At 42.5% G+C, this 20,519-nt stretch overlaps 1 protein-coding gene and 2 long non-coding RNA genes across 15 annotated transcripts in view; 1 reads left to right on the top strand and 2 right to left on the bottom strand.

Moving 5' to 3' along the window:
• On the bottom strand, positions 1 to 12,059 carry LOC309329376. 2 transcript variants are annotated; one of them, XR_014151100.1, is made up of 5 exons: positions 11,953 to 12,033; positions 7,108 to 7,327; positions 6,217 to 6,419; positions 888 to 1,011; positions 1 to 592 (listed from the first exon to the last, which is right to left on the bottom strand). It is a non-coding gene; the product is annotated as an uncharacterized lncRNA (long non-coding RNA). The 2 variants fall into 2 exon arrangements; XR_014151099.1 differs by lacking the exon at positions 7,108 to 7,327 and having other exon boundaries at positions 11,953 to 12,059.
• Positions 1 to 19,813, top strand: part of LOC309329068 (ankyrin repeat and fibronectin type-III domain-containing protein 1-like) — a 367,804-nt gene extending 347,991 nt beyond the window's left edge. For all 12 annotated transcript variants that reach the window (XM_081839531.1, XM_081839539.1, XM_081839537.1 and 9 more), the window contains 7 exons: positions 825 to 991; positions 1,786 to 1,936; positions 2,704 to 2,872; positions 3,593 to 3,759; positions 6,300 to 6,510; positions 8,824 to 9,479; positions 11,969 to 19,813. In XM_081839531.1, coding sequence (XP_081695657.1) covers positions 825 to 991; positions 1,786 to 1,936; positions 2,704 to 2,872; positions 3,593 to 3,759; positions 6,300 to 6,510; positions 8,824 to 9,479; positions 11,969 to 12,256 — 1,809 coding nt within the window. In that variant the 3' untranslated portion in view covers positions 12,257 to 19,813. The remainder of the gene's footprint in view (positions 1 to 824; positions 992 to 1,785; positions 1,937 to 2,703; positions 2,873 to 3,592; positions 3,760 to 6,299; positions 6,511 to 8,823; positions 9,480 to 11,968) is intronic.
• The window catches only part of LOC309329363, a 19,822-nt gene continuing 11,411 nt past the window's right edge, over positions 12,109 to 20,519 (bottom strand). The window contains exons 3-4 of the long non-coding RNA XR_014151077.1: positions 12,962 to 13,114; positions 12,109 to 12,248 (exon numbers count right to left, since the gene is read on the bottom strand). This is a non-coding gene — a long non-coding RNA (uncharacterized lncRNA). The remainder of the gene's footprint in view (positions 12,249 to 12,961; positions 13,115 to 20,519) is intronic.

Genomic DNA, 20,519 nt, shown 5'->3' on the forward strand with positions numbered 1-20,519 from the left:
GCAAAATGGATTCTGGGGCTAAATTGTGGTGACACTTGGCTTGCATTAAGCCCGTTTAGGAGTGCAGAAGTTCAGCTTCTTTTTTGCTTAGTTCTTATTCAAGGTATGTGACACTTTGCAGAGGCAAAGGAAAAGTTGGTTTCCCAGGTGTAAGTTTTCCCACTAGGGATTCAGATAACTATTTTTGATACATTTACCCTTCTTGCATCCAGTCACAGTTGTTTTCCCAGCTTGTTAGCAGGTCTTAGCAAAGAATCCCTTCCGTGAGTGCCCAGCCTTTCCTCCTCCTCTTGACCCCTCCTCTAGTTGTTCCTCTCTTTTCATTTCCTCTCAGTCAGCCAAGTGTCTCCAGCAACAAAAGGCACTCAAGCACCTGTACAAGGGTCTATTGAAAGTGCTTATTCAAAGCCATTGCCAGGATTAGCAAAGGCCAAACCACTAAAGGGCCAGTTCAACGCAGTCTCTGTTCCTGGAGATTGCAGCACTAGTCTGGATATCTGACAACAACAGTCTCCTTTGTAAAATTTCTGGTGCCTCCTGCCCCGTGCCAGTCTGTCTCCTGAGGCTTTTGGTCTTGGTTGGATCCAGGAAGCTGCAGACAAAATAGCTAGACTGAACTTTGAATTCAAGCCACACAAACTGTTGTTTGATCTGCTTCTTCTGCTTCTTCTTCTTTTTTTAATCCACCACTGTTTTAACCCTTACTGGCTAGAACAGCAGCATCTTGGGATCTTAGCCTTGTTGTGGGGTCCCTCTTTCTCGGTTGAATTCTGTCAGGTTTCTGCAGCAAGATGTGCCATTTTATGGTCATTTTCTCCCTTTAGGACAAGCTGGTTTACCACCAGCGAAGCAGCCAGGCTCTCCCCCCAGGTCTCTATTTGGGTTACCTGAAGCTCTGTAGTGCTGTTGACCAGATCCGAGTGTTGGTGCCTGAACGTTTACCCAACATATTATGTCATGTGAAGATACGAAGCAACCCAAACATCTCCAGGTAGGGCTTTCAATCCAGGCCTGCAGCATAAATTGATGGACAGGGTTATTTCTTAATCCCATTGTGCTCTACATCACTTGCTCTCAGTCAGAGGGTTAGAGTTAGGGAGATCCCTTGTTGGTTTGACTACAGCTAAATGGGTACGGTCAAGAGAAATGGAAGAGAGAATATATGGACAGGGCAGGCAGGTCTGCCAGCAGGTTGAGATGGTGATGTTAAAAGAAGATATTTCCAGATATCTGATGAATTGCTCATTAAATGATGTTATATGTACTAAGTAAGGAAAAGTCACATACTGAACTGAGATCTTTTGGCTGCATATCAATCATGTGATAGCAGCTCCAGGTGGTATAACCAATCTGTAACTTCTGAAGCAACTGCAGGTTCCTATTCTGATCTCAGACTATGGCAGTGAGATATTTTTAACTCTCTCTGCTCTGCTGGCTCATGGGTCCAATATAAGAACTTGAGGGTTGTATGGCTTATACCACCTAACTTAGTGGTCCAAAAATTATTTTTTTCCCCTGCTCCTAGCTCTTTGCCCTAGTTCCTTCCAAGTGAAAAAGCCAGGTTTCATGTGAAAAGTCCATATTCATTCCCATACTAAATGTCCTGATGATATGCAGACGTTGAGGGCTTCTTTAGACATCACACATTTCCTATATGAAAGCACTTCCAGAAGAAGTGTGAAAATGCACGTCCTAGCAAGCAACAACATAATCATGTGCATTTTTTCCTAGGCATTTACTGCATGTAAGCTATCTGTGCATTTATCCCTATGTCTTCTTTTCAAGGGAGGAATGGGAGTGGCTGCAACACCAAGCCAGTGTGGAGGAGCCAATTCCCACAGAGCAAAATCTCGAGACCACCCAGAATCTCTTCCTTCAGGAGCTTCAAGTAGCAATCAAAGAGCTGATGCAATTGGTCAATATCCCACTGCATGAGGTAACTTTTAGGCAGGGCTGTATTGTGTGTGTGAGGAAAAAGAGGTATTGCTGATTTTGTAGCTCAGTGAAACATTACTGTACTGGCGCCAGTTTACATTTTTTACATTTCTACTTCATATCATGAATATTAAGCCAATATACAGATAGAAATTATTCTTTATAAGCAAGAACAATGTAGCCAAGGGTGAGCCCTACACTGAAATGATTCCCATTCTGATGCAGATTCTCTGTACTGCAGTGTAAGCAGTCCCTGCTTAGGCAGTAGTGCAAATTGTAAGATAGGACTGCAGCTCAGAGAATGTCTAAAGTAGGTCAACTTTATAAATATTGGCTAAAACTATTGTACCTAGTTTTTTTTGGCATGATTAAACAAAAGAAGCCTGCAAGATGAACCCCTGGGAGTGATTTATTTTTTTTTAAAAAAAAGTTTTTTTTAAAAAAAGGGTATTCTACCCTATAGGATTAGGAGAGTCTGACAGCAGCAGAAATGCCAGTCTAAACATTAGATCCTGCTATCCACCTCCCAAAAGTTCATTTGCTTCTTATGTAAAGCCTTGTTGGCCTTCTATGTTACTTTGCCAAAACTTAGTAAGAATGTATCTATGAACAATGGCAAATATCTAAAAGGATGTCTTCCAGAAATATCCCAATATTAGGGAAAAGCCATTTCAGTTCAAAGAATCATCCCCCATACATGTTCAACTGGTTGCTAAGTTGTGGCTGTACATCAATAAAACATTGCCTTCTCATGTTTGAATTCTACAGGCCAAAGATTTTCGCCTGTACAGTCAGGAAGTTCTGGACTTCGGAGGACAGGTCTCATTTCTCCTTCTTCTGCCTCCCTCCGAGGATGTGTGTACTGCCCCTGGCCAGAACAATCCTTACACACCTCGGTCTGGCTTTCTCACACTTCCACTTCAGATCTTTGAGCTAGGTGAGAATGGCTACATGGGGACCCTTTGGGGTGTATCGATTTTGTTGTCCTCTGCTTCCTGCTTCTTCACAAAGGGACTGTCTCATGTCATCCTTAATTCAATGAGTTTCTTAAAAAGTACTTTAAAAATCTTTAAGTGATTGGGGCCTCTAAAGGTCTTAATCCAGCCCTGGCCTGAGGACCACATATATACCAATTTTTTCAGGTTGAAGGCTACATTGACCCATGGCTAACCCTCTGGACCAAATTATGAAAATAGACGTGGCTACAGTGTAAAAGTGGGTGTGGTCCCCTTTTAAGGACATAATGTGTGGGTGGGTGTCACAAAACCTTTTCCCCATTAAATTATCACAGTGGGGGAACCATGGGAGCAGTCAGTTTAATATTTCTTTTTAAGGTGGACACATTTTTTTAAGCATCATGGCATGACACTGGGGAACTTACAAGAGCAAAGAGATTTTTTTTTAAAAAAAAAGTTCAAGTTTTAATATTTTTTAACTTTTTCTTTTAGTAACAAATTGAGGGTTTTTGGGGGGAGGGGTAGATATGAGATACATGTTGGCAACTGCAATAAAATCAAACAAATATTGATAGTCCAAATTCATCTGTGAGCTTTTTTCTACTTTATATATAGCTCCAGTTCTGTTGGCAATGATTAGATCTGCTTCTCTGATTGTCCCATGGTAATCCTTGACCCCCTCCTCTCCCTTTGTTTTCCAGTTCATTTTTTCACTTATGACCACGAGTTCATTAGTCAGTATTGCCAAGTGTCTGCCCTCTTGGAGCTGGAGTCACTTCTCTCTCAACAGAGCCTCAGGGAGGCCTTCTCAGACTCAGAATTAACTACCGCCAAGCAGAGGCATCAACAAGTTCAGGACTATATACAGGTATGTTACAGAGGAATAGTAGAAAGTATTAAGTGTCAAATGCTCGGCATGATATGCTAGGCAACAAATTGCTGATCCCCTGTATAACCAATCCAATATATCCTCTTTACATGGCTAATTGCTGGAATATTGCTCTCTTGCTTTGGGATTGCATGCAAAATGTTTCCAGTAAACAGGGGATTAACAATCTCACTGCCCTAGGACAGGCAAGGTCACATGGAACCAAAATGATTGTATCAGTCAACTCTTGAGTCTCTGGCTCCATACCTTGCCTTAAGACAGAGCTTTTTACAGATCCTGCTTCTTATTCCTTCATGGTTTTTTATTCTTACTTTGCCAGCTCCTGGTTCCTTATTAATTTGCTTTTTTTCTGCCTATTGTCTAAAAGGGAAGGGAAGGACAAGTATATCCAGTCATGCAAAGGTATCACCTCTTCACAATCCTCCCTCCAAAGTGATGACATCCATTGCCAGTCTCCTCTGCTTGGGGAAGGATGGTTCAGGGGATGTGAAATGATGATGAGTGACCTCATAGCATAGACTAGCTGGAGTTGTGAGTGATCTTATTCACCCTTTTAGGCCTTTGCATGACAGTTTCACTTTCACCTATGGCTTAGTCCACACCATAACAGTGAAAGTGCACCTGAACATGCAAGGAGAGACATGCCACACAGGAATCCTTCCTGCTGGGTGACTTTGGTGGAGGCCAGCCTTCTCTACAAGAATGACCAGCACATCAAGGGCCCTGCAAATGTGCAGACTTCCTCAGCAAGCAGAGAATGGAGTTTCCCTAGTTAATATTAAGTCAAGTTCAGCAGTGGTTCAGGAGACCATGGACAACCACAAGTTCTCCAGGTTTTTGGATGAAGGAGCAGAGGGGTTGGGCACCCTAAATCTTCATGACAAGAGGATTTCTATATGCCTTTCTGTGAACCCCACTGATTTCCAAGATGTTGAGGAAGAAACCCACATCATCCTGGCAAGTACCTTTTTGGTCCAGTAGACCTGTTTTTCAACCTCCTTCACCTGGCATTTCAGGGTATGTGGTAGCAATGACCTATTAACCCAGAGGCATATATACCATCCAGACCCAGCCTGGCTAACACTAACTGCTTGGTAGCTGAGCGGCAGACCTTCTGCAAATTAGGGTCCTTGAAGCAGATCTTTCCTGTTCTGCTGTCATATAGATGCCCAGCCACACTCTGAGAATATATAACAACACGATCCTGGCTGTTCTAGGGCAGTGGGAGTGTTAGTTCACTGTTTACTGGATCCTGCTTCATACTCCAGAAAGAACATTAGTAGTAAGTAACCAACATCATTTTATAGGATAGCTCCTACCCCAGAACTCCCACTTTTTTTTCTTACTAGTCAAAGCATCTGGCTGGTGATGCCAGCATGATTTCAGCTGTGTTGTGCTGCGTTAAGATTTATTTATTGTCAATAATGAAGGATCTCAAAGGCATGCAGCAGCTCTAGCCAGCAAGCCCATCTAAGTGTTAAGCTTGTCTCTTGTCAAATCCAAATTTGTCCTCTAGAACATTGACTCCAAAACTTTCCCCCCATGGACCACTTGAAAATTGCTGAAGGTCTTGGCAGACCACTTAATGCTTTTTCTTCCTGTTGTAGCAATTGTAACGCACTGTGCTTTTAATTGTATTTTTATTCTTTTATTTTTTATATATTGTGTTGTTGTTGTTGTTGTTGTTTAGTCGTTTAGTTGTGTCCGACTCTTCGTGACCCCATGGACCAGAGAACGCCAGGCACTCCTGTCTTCATATATATATTGTATTACGATTTGAATTACATTGAATTCCAACTGTAACACAATAAAATACAAAATAAGAAAGCATGCAATAAAAATACAATTAAAAATCAATATGAATATTTCATGCAATGGATGGGCCATCTCCTGTCTTCAACCACAAATCCAAAGAAACACTGTGGACCACCAAAATGAAGCTTAGCTGCCTGAGATTGATCTTAACTGCCTGGCAGTTTGAATGCAAAGGGTCAAGATGTGAGGGAATTTCAATGACTGTTTAAAAAGAAATTGATCTTATGCCACTTTCTATTATGGCCTTGGGTAAATTTACTTCTCTGCAAAATCCTGAATTCAGGGAATAAGTATGGAGTGGGGATTAGAGGGGGAGTTATGAGAAATGACGCAATCCTAGGAAAGTGCTCCTGTTTGAGACATGTTCAATGAATGAACCCTATTTATCCAGATTGGTAGCACAGCACAGCAGTCTTAAGGAGTTTCAAGGAATGTGTGGGGTAGTTTCAGGGCTGTAAAAAGTTACCCATGCCACACCAAGTGACTACACCCCAGTGTGCATAAGCTCTACATGTGTATTAACATAAGTATATAGAAACCAGATCCACCCCACATGGAGGATCTTTAAGAGCATCCATCAATATGCGTGTACAACTCCTTCTCATACAAAGATGGCAAAACTTGTGGCTAGCCTGCTGCGCAGCCTCCTGAATGATTTTTCAGTGTCAAAAAAGGAGCTGATTCTGTGACTTTCTCTTGGACAGCAAATGGAGGAGATTTGGCGAGAAATGCGCTGGATGATGGATGCATTGCAGCATGCCCGGTACAAGCAGCCTTCTGGTGGCATCCCTCTCACATGGTTTCTTGAAGAATCTAGCATTGTACTAAAGGAGAAAACACGATCAACCTCTTCCCATTTGGACTTCCTTCCCTCACCTACCCCTTCTCCTGAAATGAGCCGCAAGCTCAACTCTGGTGAGAGTTTCCTTTGCATTTTTCTGGACTTTTTATAACTGCTATTCAATCCCCTCTCCTAGTCCAGCCCTCTGCTCTAACACAAGGTATCTTATCTAAAACCTCTCCAGTAACTGTCTGGACAACCTCTTCTGGAAGCATTCTGACAAGGACATTCTACCACTTTATCTCCCTAGATAGCTTATTCTCACTTATTCTCTTTGCCTAGATGTTTTTCAAAATCCATTTTACAGATAAATCTGTTTCACTGAATAAAGGCTCTTTAGGTGGGTGGTTACCTGTTTTGGATGGGTTTGCATTCCCTTAGAAGAAGTTTTGGGGGTACTCCTGGATACATCTGTCACTAGAGGCCCAAGTGTCCCCTGTGGTTATGAGTTCCTTTTATCAGCTTCATCTGGTTTGCCAACTATGGCTGTTCCTGGACAGGGATAGTCCATGCACTGGTAACCACTGCAGTCCATGCATTGGTAACCTCGAGGATAGAATACTATAATGTGTTCTTTGTGGGTGCAGAATGCTGCAGCCAGATTGCTGATGAGGAGTTTCTAGTCAAGAACATGTGACAGCATTGTTAAAAGAGCAGCACTGGCTACCCACCTATTACTGAGCCAAGTTCAAGGTTCTTGTATTGATTTACAAAGCACTGAACAACTTGGGTCCAGGGCACTTTGGGGATCGCTTGAATCTTTATATTCCAGCTCGATCACTGAGATCATCTGCAGAAGCATCTATGGTCGTTCCCTGAATTGATGAGGCTCATTTGATAACCACGAGAAATCAAGCCTTCAGTGTCCTCAGTCCAGTCTTGTGGAACACCCTGCCAATAGAGATTTAGTTGGGCACCTTATGTGTCAACTTTTCAAAGCTTGCTGAAAAATTTTCTATTCCACCAGGCATACGCAGGCAATTAATAGTACATCCCTACAATGGTCTATTGATGTTTGTTTTTAATTTCTTTCTGCTTTTAACTTGTTTTTAACATTTATAATTTTACTATTTGGTTTTCTGTTTATATTGTTGTAAACTGCTGTAATGTATTTTTTATGATACAGCGGTATAGAAATATTTTAATAAATAAATGCATCCTTTTCTTTGCTATTGATTTCCTTGGATTTATCTGCTTTATAGGCCTTTACATATGAAAGCAGTCTTTCCCTCCTTAACCACTGCATGTAAAGCTGAAGGTGCTATCACAACTTCCATTATCTAGACCAAGTTATCTTTGTCACCAGCATTTTAATAAGAAAACTTCTATCATTAACCTTGATGAAGCCTTCCAGATATCCTGACAGCATAAATTTAGGAGTTGTCGGAATCTGATGCATTGTAATCTTTAATATAATCTCTAGTACCTCTTGCCAGCTACTTGTTAGTAACGACACCTAAACTACCGTATTTTTCGCCCTATAAGACGCACTTTTCCCCCTCCAAAAATGAAGGGAAAATGTGTGTGCGTCCTATAGTGCGAATGCAGTCTTTCGCTGATGCCAGGAGAGTGAGGGGGGTCGGTGTGCACCGACCCCTCTCGCTCTCCAGGCTTCAGGAAGCTATCCACAAGCCGTGGGAGAGCTGCGTGGCTTGCGGAGAGCTGCCTGCACCCTGAAGCCTACGGCGCACTAAGCTCAGCACGCCCCAGGCTTTGGGCTTTGCGCAGCTCTCCACTAGCTGTGGGAGATAGCAGCCTGTTCTGGGGGCTGGGGGGGAAATAAAATTTTTTTCCTGTATTTCCCCCCGAAAAACTAGGTGCATCCTATGGGGCGAAAAATACGGTATTCACCTCCCTTGTACATATATATTTTCTAGAAAAATGAGGAAGGCATGTGCAGAATCTGTTTGAGGATTGTGGGATAAACATGTTCCAGGCAAAAATGGTTAAAAATTGGCAGTGAAAAGAAACTGGGCAAAAGTGGAGTGGCAAGAGTGGAGTGTCAGAATCCCTTTTGCTCCAATCTTAAAAAGAAAGAGGAAGGAGACTAGATTGGGAAGAGACTCACAAAGATCACTTCCAAGTAAACTGATGATGTTGTGCTTGCCCATAAATGTTTTAATCAGGTTACATCCAGTTCCCAGGATTGTACATGTAACACAACTGCCATTCAGTTTGTGTTACCAGGAAAACAACCTGGCAGAGCAAGATTGGCCATGAGCCAGAGGTTCCTCACCCCTGCTCTAGCCAATCAGAACTCCCAGGCTTGGAGTAGAAAAAGGTTTGACCCTCAGGTCCACTTGTATAGCTTGTCTGAGTGAATTACTGCACATTCTTCCAAGATAATTCCCTGATAAAGAAGTAATCTTTTTATCTTTTTCTTTCAGATTCACATGGAATCTCAGATGAAGAGGGCTCATCAGAAGTATTCTTAGCTACAGACAGTGACTATGACTCCAGCAGAGCCCAAAGCCCCAGAGAGCTTGACCTTCTTTACCCCTCTTCAGGGCCTGAGTACTGCAGTAGAAGAAATCCACGCCCTTTGAGGGACAGTGCCCCTGACGTCCTGCAGAACCATGAGCTAAAGACACCCCCTATTCCTCCAGAGGAGCCTCGGCCTCCCCCTGAGCTTTATGACAGTGACTTTGTGCTTCCTAGTCGGCAGATAGAGCTGCTGCGCATCACAGAGAAGAGGCAGGCCTACTGTGTCCGCACCAGCAGCCTGGATTTCCCAAAACCCCTTTGTCATGGGGCCAGAAAGTCTTGCCCTGGCTCTGTTGACAGTTCACCAACTGAAAGCAGAACTGCAGGCCGTTGCAGCCCTGTGAGACTTGGGACAGGCTCAGAATTCAGCCCCAGGCATGGCTGTCCTGCAGGGAGCTCTGAGCCTGTCTTTCGGACACGCTCAGTGGAATGGACTCGGACCTTCCAGGAGGCAGCAGATCCAGGACATGTAGCAAACCGGGTCAAGTCAACAGGCTCCTTCGCCTTACGTGTGTGCCCTCAGTACGAAACAGGGCTCTCCAAAGAAACAAGCGTTAAGGTATCATTAAAATCCTGGTCTTGACTCATCAATACAATAGTGCAGTACTGAAAATGGAGGCAACACTTGCAGGAAGATGTATTCCTTTTTCCTAGATTTGGCTATGTGACCCTTCCCCTTCCTGATACTTTCCATTAAATGGGTTTCTCACTATCGCTTCTTTTGGGGCTGCGTCCCAGAACTGGCAATGGTAGTGTCAGTAGGCCACAGAGAATTGGAATGCTGTTGTTAATTATTCCATATGATCTGAGGATGCATCCAGACAGCAGCTCCCTGTACTTTTACTTTTGCACTTGCAAAAAGAATATGTATTATGTTTATTAGATTATACATCCTTTTCACTATAAAACCACACTACAGACACAACCTAACATGTCCCGAAACATAATGTTCCTGCCTCCGGTACCTTATTTATTTATTAGCAGGTAGTGCTGTGGTCTAAACCACTGAGCCTCTTGGGCTTGCCAATTGGAAGGTCAGCGGTTTGAATCCACGTGATGGTGGTGAGGTCCCGTTGCTTTGTCCCAGGTTCTGCCAACTTAACAATTCAAAAGCACACCAGTGCAAGTAGATAAATAGGTACCACTGCGGCGGGAAGGTAAACGGCGTTCCGTCATTGCTTCCGTCATGGTGTTGCATTGTGCCAAAAGCGGTTTAGTCATGCTGGCCACGTGACCCAGATAGCTTTCTGTGGACTAACGCCAGCTCCCTCAGCCTGAAGCGAGATGAGTGCTGCACCCCATAGTCACCTTTGAGTGGACAACCGTCCAGGGGTCCTTTACCTTATTTATTGTGGATTATGTCCAGTGAGTTGTTCATTTCCACATCAGCCAGGTTCAGTTGTTGAGCTTGCAATGCTTATTGTGGCTTGCAATGCTGCACTTTTATGGTGGTTTATTATGATGCTCTTAACTAAGGGCTTCATGAATAATAAATAGCCAAATTTTCAAATGGAGTAAATGGGGTGGAGATGTACAGTGTAGATCTGAACATGGTATGGTATTACAGTGTAGCCTTCAGGGTGTAATAATATGAATGCACTAGGCATCCATTGACTTGTTAAGGATTAACCTTCCATCCACATCACGAGTCATATTGGTTCAGACTATGGACCAATAAACATTCTAGCTAACAGCATTTGTTCTGAAGATAAATCACACTGCAGTCACTGGAGCAAAGAGCTTTGTAAAGATTCCATTTGGGTGTAGATACATAGATTGTACTGGGTTGACTACGGGACACCAGGGCATCGTCTCTGTTGTCCTCTCTTCCAGACCTTGGGACTAAGGAACTATTCCCCATAACATAACATTTAAAAGAGAACGGTGATTTATGTCCACTATCAAAGGATGTTTTCTAGCATAGAAGGGAGGATGTTGATTGATTAGAGAAGCATTAGCATAGGAAGGCATTACAGATACAACTGTGGTTTAGGGATTAGGGGTGGGCCATAGGATCCTCTTTCAGAACCAGTGTCCTGAATTAAGAAACACCCTTAACCAGGGTTATCAAAAATCATGCATAAGACCAAATAGGTTAGAGGAGGGAGAGAGGCATTTGTTTCTGGGAACAGATAATAGTGTGTGAGCCCATGGCCTTCTTTGATTCTTCTTTGAAACTATGGTTGTGTGTAATGTCAGGGCTGAATTTCAGTCTGGCTTCACAGTGTCTACATTTTGGACAGTCGGATAAAATGAATAAATAGACAGGAGACAATGTTTGTTAAAGAATTATCATATAGAGCCCAAATGGGTGGCAGTCATATACTCTATATCGTTCTTGGTGGTTGTAGCCATGACTGGTATGTAGCCCAAGCCAGTGCTATTTTTCTAGAAAAAGAGGTGCTGAAACTCATCATGAATGGCTCCCTTGCTCTCTTATAATGGCAATGGTGCCCACCTGGCGAGTTTCAACTGAAAAAAAGCCTGGCCTAAGCTTGACTCAAACCTAAGCCAAACCTGACCACCTATTCTGGAGCGGTGGTGTCATGGTGAGTATGGCCATGGCGTATAGCTCTTTGCATTTAGACAATATTCCTTACTATAGAAAGCAAGGGGAAACAATGTGGTTGGACTGCAATCTTCCAAAGCTGCTTTCATGGTATCACTATTTCTATCCTCATTCCTCACTGGTATGCTCCTAAAAAGAGCGATCAGGCAACTTTTATGCCACATCAGCAGAACATCTTCAATGTTCTGCTCTTTTTGGCATGGCCAAAAGTCCTTTTCTTGTTTATCCAGAAGGCCTGTGGACACCAATACTATATGCAGATCTCAAATTGAATCTAGGATATATCACCAAATTCAATTATGCTAGAGTACAGTGCCCTCAGTTTTTATTCTTGTGGGACTGGAATAAGTTTAGGAAGACATATTAATTTCTCAGTTAAGTATCTGGCTTTATTCTTTAGGGGGAGCCAGCTTATTTGGGTATACCCTCGTCTTTCTTTGCCCTTCCTCTTGCACTTACTTACCTCTATTTCTGCACAGCTGCACCTCACCAACAAGATGTCGGCAGAAGATGTGGTGAAGCTGGTGGTGCAGGAGATGAACGAGGTCTCACGCGATGTCCTGGGAAATGCAGATGCTTTCTGCTACAGTGAAGACCAATTGGAACACTTTGGACTAGTGTTCGTGTCAGATGAAGTTGAGCAGTGGCTTCCAAATGACTTCCTGCCCCTCTCGCTCCACAAGGCTTGGCCTGATGGGAGGTTCTATGTCCGGATCAAAGAGACTTCCCCTCTCCTGTTTCAGTATGGGCCAGCAACAACTGTATGAGAGGAGGAGGAATGGATTGGATTAGGAAGGAAAAGTGAAGGATATCCAACTTCCAGTGAGCAGAAAGCTCAGCACTAATGCTTCCTTCTTGAAAAGAAACTTTTGTGCCAGACACCACAGGCCAAAATAGGAGCATACTGGGCAGTGTGTTGCTCTGTGGTGTGTGTGGGTGTGTGTGTGTGGGTGTGGGTGTTGTTTTAACCAAAGATGTCAAGATTTGTTTGTTATGACCCCTAAGATCTGTGGGTGGGGTACAGGAGCCTTTGGGATAATGGAATTAAATTTGTGAAGACACTTTTTGCAAGGAGAAGAGCCGGTTGGGGATAAAGAAGCAATACTTAATTATATTTTTCATTCTGAATGTTGAAGGGAGGGAGAGAATGTGACATTGAAGGATTCTGACTGAAGTGGGCCCAGAGTTGGGGCCTGGAGGTGGGAGGAGCACAGGGAGCTCACAAAGACTTCATGTTTTGTTATCTGTGTTCTCATTGTACCTGGAGAAATATGAAATTGCACATAGTTCTTTGAAAAATGTATTTTCATTTTCTTAATTCCACCTTAAATATACACAGCACAATATATAAAATATGTTCAAACTGTGCAGGACTGTAAAGCCCTTTCTACTGTTGGGAGAGACAGACAAGACTTTACATCTGGACTAGAACCTTCTCTTAGGGGTAAGATTAAGCCAACCTTTGAGCTCACCAGAAAGAGGCACTCCCTGCTGCCCCAGGCTGGCTGTGTTGTGGGTCTGGAAGAAGGTTCCTGAGAACTCTGCTTTCTTTATTTTCAGTCCTATAGTTTCTCTTTTATTTTTAAGCAGCTTTGCTTTCCCCTTTCCTCTACCTAGACAAGAATCTAGAAAGGAGCACAAGGAAAGGATTGTTGCATATTAGGTCTAGAGTTAACTCCTCTCAGGAAGCTATTCACTTGCCTACCTTCCCCTACAGTGTAGGGAAGCAATGCTTCTTTCTTCCATTGCCCAGCAAGCAGTTGAAGATTGTAAATGAAACACCTATCATGTAAGCCAGATGTTACCCCTCCACAGAAGCGGAAGTAGCACTGGACATGGGCTACCACTCCCATATATGCACAGTTGGTCTAAATCCCATGACTAGTCACACCACACACCCAAGCAGTTGAGAAGCAGGAAAACATCTCAACAAAGATCATTCCTGCCTTCCCTCACAGCAGTGCATAGCCCATGCAATTGAGCATTGACTACAGTACCCTTCCCCACTCTAGAAAAGGTGGTAACAAAGTTTAGTGCCAAAGTCAAGAAGATCCTCTCTTCCTTCTTTTTCCTTCTGTCCAATCCTACCAGCTGACATCTGCCCATGCTGACATCAATCCCATGAGAAGGAAGCAGAGAATATCTGAGGAAGAAATGATTCTCCCAAGGTTCATGTGAACCACTCTGGGTGGAGAAAGTACAAACAAGTCCTGATCTATGGACAGCAAGCTTAGAGCACCCCTTTACTTTCCTGTACTGAAGGAAAGAGGCTGCAGGGGGAAAGCAGCTGATTAAGAGTTAAACAATGCTAACATTCTCCAATTCTCTGCTGCAGATCATGTCTGCCTGGCAGCTGTTCCATGAAGATCTAGTGTGAACGTATTTCTTTCTCTCAACCCCCCTGAGACATTTGTCTTGCATGCAGAAGGTGCCAGGTTCAATCACCAGCATCTTCAGGTACTGTTAGGAGAGACTCCTGCCTGAAACCTTGGAGAGCTGCTACCAATCAATGTGGACAATGTTTAGCTAGTTGGATCAATTGTAGGTTTTAATATAATGTACCTAATAATAATAATTTATTATTTATACCCCACCAATCTGGCTGGGCTTCCCCAGCCACTCTATGCACTGCTTCCCTTCTAGAAGCTTAAGTTCCCATTCCATGCCCTCACAATTTTTTTAACTCCATCTTACTCCAGAATTAAGGGCAAATTCCATTTATAAGATTGTTCGCCTGTCCTACTAGAGAGTGGGATATTCCCATTCACTGAAAAACACCCTGAATTAGATTACAAAGGCTGCACACGGGGAGGGGGGCATGATCATTTGTAGCACTTTGACAGCTTAAATCAGCTCTGCAATCTGAAAGACCTTTCGTTTTACATTAAAAATAAGAGAGAGGTACCCAATCTGAGACCAGGTGTAACTGTCCCTAGGCGAGCTGTTACTCACTTTTTAATAAAAAATGACCTGTACACTCATTCTGAGAAAAAGAGGGTGGGATGGATCTATGAAGACAGGATCCTTGGCTCAGTAACCCAAGGGGACCTGATCTCTTTCCTCAGCGTCCAGGCAAATATTGCCCATTTCCCAGATCTTTCTAAAATCATAGCATTTAGAAAGCTAGCCAGCCATATCTTTTGTGATACTATAAGCTGTAAGCAACTGAAGCAGAGCATTTCCCTAATTTTTCTTTTCCAACTACCACTCAACATTCTGTAACTACTGAGCATGTTCTGGCTTCATCAAGCTACTTGCTTTAGGTTTTTCTCCTTAGTTTTTTGTAAATGTCTGTAGTTCTGCAAACTACTCAAAAATTTACAAGTGGGTGCTTGTAAATTTGATGTCAATGACAGCCATACAATACCAGGTGATTAAAAGGGGTCCCTTGACTTCCTGTTTCCTGCCAAGAGAAATGGCTGCTTCCCATGAGATTGGACTCCCAGCAGTGCAAGAAATTCAGGGTTAATATGAGTGTAATTAGCCCTGTTGACCCCCCCCCAAGGGTACGGGGGGACCTGCTGCCCAACAGATCGTCCATTATCTGCCTCACGCGAAAAGATGTGGGGCCTGGGACGCTGGGTGATGCATGGCACAAACTAGGAACTCTCCAGAGTCAATCCCACAAGCAGGAGATACCTGTTTTCTAAAAATTAAAAAGATTTGGACAAAAAACAGGTGTGTTCTGGACGCAAAGAGATAAAAGAAAAATCTGCTAAACTACACAGTCACCGGAGGTTAAGTTTCGGACTTCAAAAAGGCTCCCATCTTGGCATGTTGATTAATGAGGTGAGGGGCTGCCGTGTTATATTTGCTATTTCATGATTTGGTGAACCTTGCCAAGAAAGAATTAATTATCCAAGGAAACGAAAGAAGTGTAAAATTAATTGGCTGTATGGCACCACAGTCCTCAGCGGAGAGCCCTAATCAAAATTGGCAGAGTAAAATCAGATATGAAAATGGCTCAGGCTAAGGAGGGAAAATGGCGGCGGTAGCAGTTGTGATGCAGAAAGAAAAAGGAGTCTCCTTTGTCTGAGGGAGGCTGGAGATACTTTTTATTTGAACCACAAAAGGGATGTACTTTGCAAAAGATGCATTTGCTTGCATGGAATATTTTCATATATGGTTTGGAGAGTGATGGTGAATTCTGGATGCCTGCCAGCTTTTCTAGGGCCCAGGAAAGCTGGCATGGTTATTTCTTGGGGAAACCAGAAACAATATTTATATAGCTGACTGACTGCCAAATACATCCCATGATACAGTTTGAAACATCAGCTTATTAAGGGATATCAAAGACAACATGGCATCATTAATTTTAATCTTGGATGGAAGCCCAAAGCCTTTCAGAGCAAGAAATGGCAGAGAAAGGAGGGGCTATCAAAAGAGGACTGTGCTTCAAAATAATATGACTGAGAACAATATGGAATACAATTTACCTCCTTATTATAGAAATTATAGAAATATGGACTCGTCAAACAAAGATAGAGAGCCACATATCAGCAATTGGTGGACTGAGAGATGGGGATAGTTAATATCAGGATTAGAAAACTGGGAAACAACCAAGAAGAAAGCAGAAAATGAATGACATTATCTCTTGAAATTCAGAACATGGGAATTCCCCTTTGAAATTATTTTAATTGGCTGTATTTTTTGTTTTTTAATGTGGTAAGATTTGGTCTGTTTTGTTATTAATATGATTTTTTTTATTGGAAAATGAATAAAAATTATTTACAAAAAAAAAAGAGAAAGGGGTCCCTTGAGAACTTCAGTGACAAGTGCACAGCAATACTTCTCAAAGTTGGGGGCCTCAGCCTTGATGATACAAACATGTTATTTATTTTGGATGTATCCCACCCTTCCTCCATGGAACAAAAGGCAGCATGCAAAGGGTTTGTAGGTGGTCTCTCCTGTCCAGGCCTAGACCCGCTTAGCTTTTGCAAAGTGGCTGCATCCTATGCCTTCATCAAGGGCCTTAAGACTAATTCCATTTGCCAAAGCAGTTCACCTTTGGGTGGCAAATCTTACTGCTGCAGAACAGAAACATTCAAAACCATCTAGGATGAATGTTAGATCTCCCTCATAATTATTGTGCTGATGGATTCTTCCACAGATGCTATGTAACTTGGAACATAATGCAATGCTTCCAATATAGTAGAGCACAGGAACTTTAGACTTTAAAAAAGTTCATTGTTTATACATACTCTAACATGTTTGGCCAGCTATCCTTTTTGAGGGTTGCATGGTGTTTGGGCTCCCTTTGAAACTGCTCAAATTGAGACAAGGCTAATACAAAATCGCTCCGTATGGCTAAGAAGACAACATTCACACCCAAACAAGTCATTTCAGGTCTTCAAGCCGTTCTACAAATCCAAGCAATCTAAAAGCTTCATTTTCAAACATGCCAACAAAGTAAATATTCTATCCGCTCCTATAAACTAGTCCCATATCCTATGGGGAAGGAAAATATATTACTCTTCTTGCCACCAGTCCCCCCCCCCCCCCGCTCTTGTAACAGATAGAGGGTGGTCTCTGGCACTTTCTTCCCAGGTGATTCAAGTCCACATCAGTTACCTAAGCACCAACAAAAGTCAGGAAGAAGGATGTCGAAGAGTTCCTCAAAATCCTCATGGGTTGTTTCATTGAATCTGCTATCTCGGAGGCAAGATTATGTAGAATACAAAAGTAAAGGTGAACAAACTATGTCCAAGAGCCAAAGTAAACATCAACAACTTCTCAAAGCCACGCAGCAACTCACAGACATTCAAGCCATAGAACCAGCTCTCCTTTCCCAAACACTTTAGTTATTCTTATAGTTTAAGTGATCTGCTTGATTTAAACAGACTCAACAAGTTTCTAATTCTAGTTTGGTTTTGTAAACTAGTACAATGATTGAGCTGTCTTGGACCCAGAGGAACCAGATGTTTCCATCCACTCATGAGCCATTCAGCACTCATACCAAGCAGACTCTGTGGAATTCTCAACTTCTGGAGAACATGATATTCTGCCAGGTGTAAAAGCATAGACCAAGTTTCATGATGGAGTCCAGTATAATATGTTTCTCTTACTCCATTAACAGACTGCAATGTAGGCTCATGTCAAAAGTGCTTGGTGCCTTGATTGACTGGCTTCAGAATGGAAGTTTCAGGGATTATCTCTTGGAAATCCACCACATTCTTATCACCATGGACATGAGCCTCTTTGGTTGAGGAGCTCAACCAAAGATGACCCAGAGAACATGGTTGGAGTATCAAATGAGCACTGGCAGCCTGGAACCCAGAACGATCAAACTGTTGCTGCTGCTGTCCCAACTGCAAATACAGATCAGTCCTATGCCCACACAATTACTGGGCAAAGATGTGCATAAACATGCAAGAAGGAATTCAGTCAACATCGTTACACCCAGACTATAGAAAATAGACTGAATGGGAGAATAGCCTTTCCTCCAGATTGAAATACATGAGAATTCTTAATTTAACAGAAGACTGGCTCAGCAAGCAGAACACCCTACAGTCTGAATAGAATATACTCCTTTGGGTGTTCCAGCTGATAGTGATGTCAGTGATGAACCTCTTCACAAAGTTCAGAAAACAATCTGCTAGACATATTATTTACAATCACTGTCCCCTAATGTGGGATGCTCCAATTGCATTGATCTAAAAAACCTCATGCATTTACTTCTATCCCACTTCTTCCTCAGTTTAGCAAGTTTGGATCTGACACAGTAAAGTAATCCTGGGGGAACTTTCTTTTGGTATTGGAGACCTTGGTTTTCAGCATTAGCCCCTCTATCAATAGGCAGAGCCTGGAAGTTGCAAGCAAGTCAGGCCTTCTGTTGCAAGGGCTGACATTTCACCTGCAGCCAAATCGTTTACCAACTAGCAGCCTAGACACTGTGGAACAGGCATTAAGGGCCATGAATTATTTGAGTAATTTCCTCTGCTCTCTTTTCTTTTGCAAGGGATTCCACCAATAAAAATACTATTGAGATACAGTACTTTGAAAGTCTTCAACTGCATTACCAGGAAGAGCTTTCACCTGGAAAAAGGGCAAAGCAAATTATGTTCTAAAGTTCCTTAACAAACTTCTAAAGAAAGGACTCAGTACAAATACCTTTAAGAGACAGGTCTTAGTCCTGAGTGAAGTCCTGAGAATTTTCATCCTCACATACATAGGTTTCCTTAAGTAATCCTTCACCGGTATATGGATATCCTACTTGGAACTTCAACTACACACTCATGATTTGATCAGTCCTCTCCAAGTTTTCACCTAGTGTTCCCCTGGAGGGGATTCTTTTAAGATAGTTTTTTCCATCACTTTTGCTTGGAGAATCTCAGAGCCTGGGCTCACTGTCCACAAATAAGGATTTCTGTATTGTTCATATGGATAGGACTATATGTCGAAGGGCAATTAACTTTTTTATAGAAATTAGCTTTGCCTAAACCTTGCCCCCCATCATGGTCCACTCTGGAGAAAACTTATCAGAAGGACATTTCTATTCAGTCTGGAAAGCTATTGGGAAGGAGGATCTTTTCATACCCTTCCGGTAGTCCTTCCTGAGTGATTCAATAGTCATTGGTACTTTGTCTAGATTGCTTGATGCCATTATTGGAGCTTTGAAGGCACTGGGGAAAATTATACCATCTCAAATTACTTCTCATTTTATGAGGAGCACCACCTGCTGTAGTATTTGGGGGCAATCCCCCTTGGAAGTGATTTGCAGAACTGCAGTCTGATCATTGGTTCACATGTTTACCAGACATCATAAAGAGGGTCTTTGTCCTCAGCTGCTGCTGGCTTTGGACAAAATGTTTTGCAGAGGGTGCTAATTTCATGAAGTATGCCGGAAACAAACTATAAGTCCACTCAGAGGCGATTACAGCTTTTCTGCATCTCAGATAGAGAGGCATATCTCTGTATTCCTGAGGGGGAGAGAGAGAGAAATTACTTACTATAAACTCTCATTCTTCTAAAAGTAGGGAGGCTGATCTACCTACCTAGGATTGAGCTTCTGGCAATGATGTATTCAAAAGCACATAAGGGGAAACTACAAATGTCCATATAGAGTTGCCCTGTCTCTTTACTCTTCAGTTCTCTTTGTTTGGTCTTGCATGGTTGTGGTAATACTTTCCTCCTAAGTCTCCATATTTGTTCTTGATGGGGGAGAGCAGGGAACTCCTTCCCTTAGTGAGATCAAAGGTTGAACCTGTCTTCCTACCAGGAGTAGGTGCTATCCCAGATATAGAGACAAGTCTCTGCACTTGTATATGAGCAGAAATCTGTGGTAAGTACAATGTTCCCTTTCATTTTAAAAGCAAAAAAAGAAATCAGACATGCGAAATTTGACTTTGCTGTCATAGGTGTGCTTCAAGGCATTGGTTGTGACAACACTTTAGTTCTTAACTTTTCCTTTCCTCTCCTTTGTTGGTGTTTTGTTACTATGACTGTGATTGGCTGATCTTGTACATCCAATAGCATGATGTTTTGTTGGCTGCTAAGCCTCTTTGTTAGCTGCAACTATTATCAAAAATGTGGTCTGTAGTAAACATGGCTGTGCTGCTGAGAGTGATCCCATCTTTCCTTCTTGTGCCATGATGCTGTTTTCATGAATGTCTTCAAACGATGTCACTGAGATAATTCTGAAGTGTAAGTTCTGAAGGATGTTGTTGCTTTCCTAGAAAAATAATGCCTGTCCATGCACAAGCATGGAAATAGGGTTGTTAGTCTGTTGTATTTAAATCTGCAAGGAACAGATCATGGACAGAGAGCTGGATCCTCTTTTGCAGTGCTGGAATTCAGAGCAGAAAAAAACAGCCAGTAGGCCTTGAGCAGAAGGATGAGAAAATGAAACCAATCATAATCATACAGGGAAACTGACAAGTCTCCTTTCTTCCAAGCACGATTAAAGTTTTTATAAAAATGAGCTCAGCCCGCAACTGGAGCTTGTGTATATGTGTGTGTATATAAATAACATTGATCCTATCCCCTTTAATTGCTCAAGCTCTCTTTATTTGTAGTTTAGGCTCCAGTCCT

The sequence above is a fragment of the Podarcis erhardii genome, assembly GCF_964252035.2.
Source record: "Podarcis erhardii genome assembly, chromosome: 14".
NCBI classification, from domain to species: domain Eukaryota; kingdom Metazoa; phylum Chordata; class Lepidosauria; order Squamata; family Lacertidae; genus Podarcis; species Podarcis erhardii.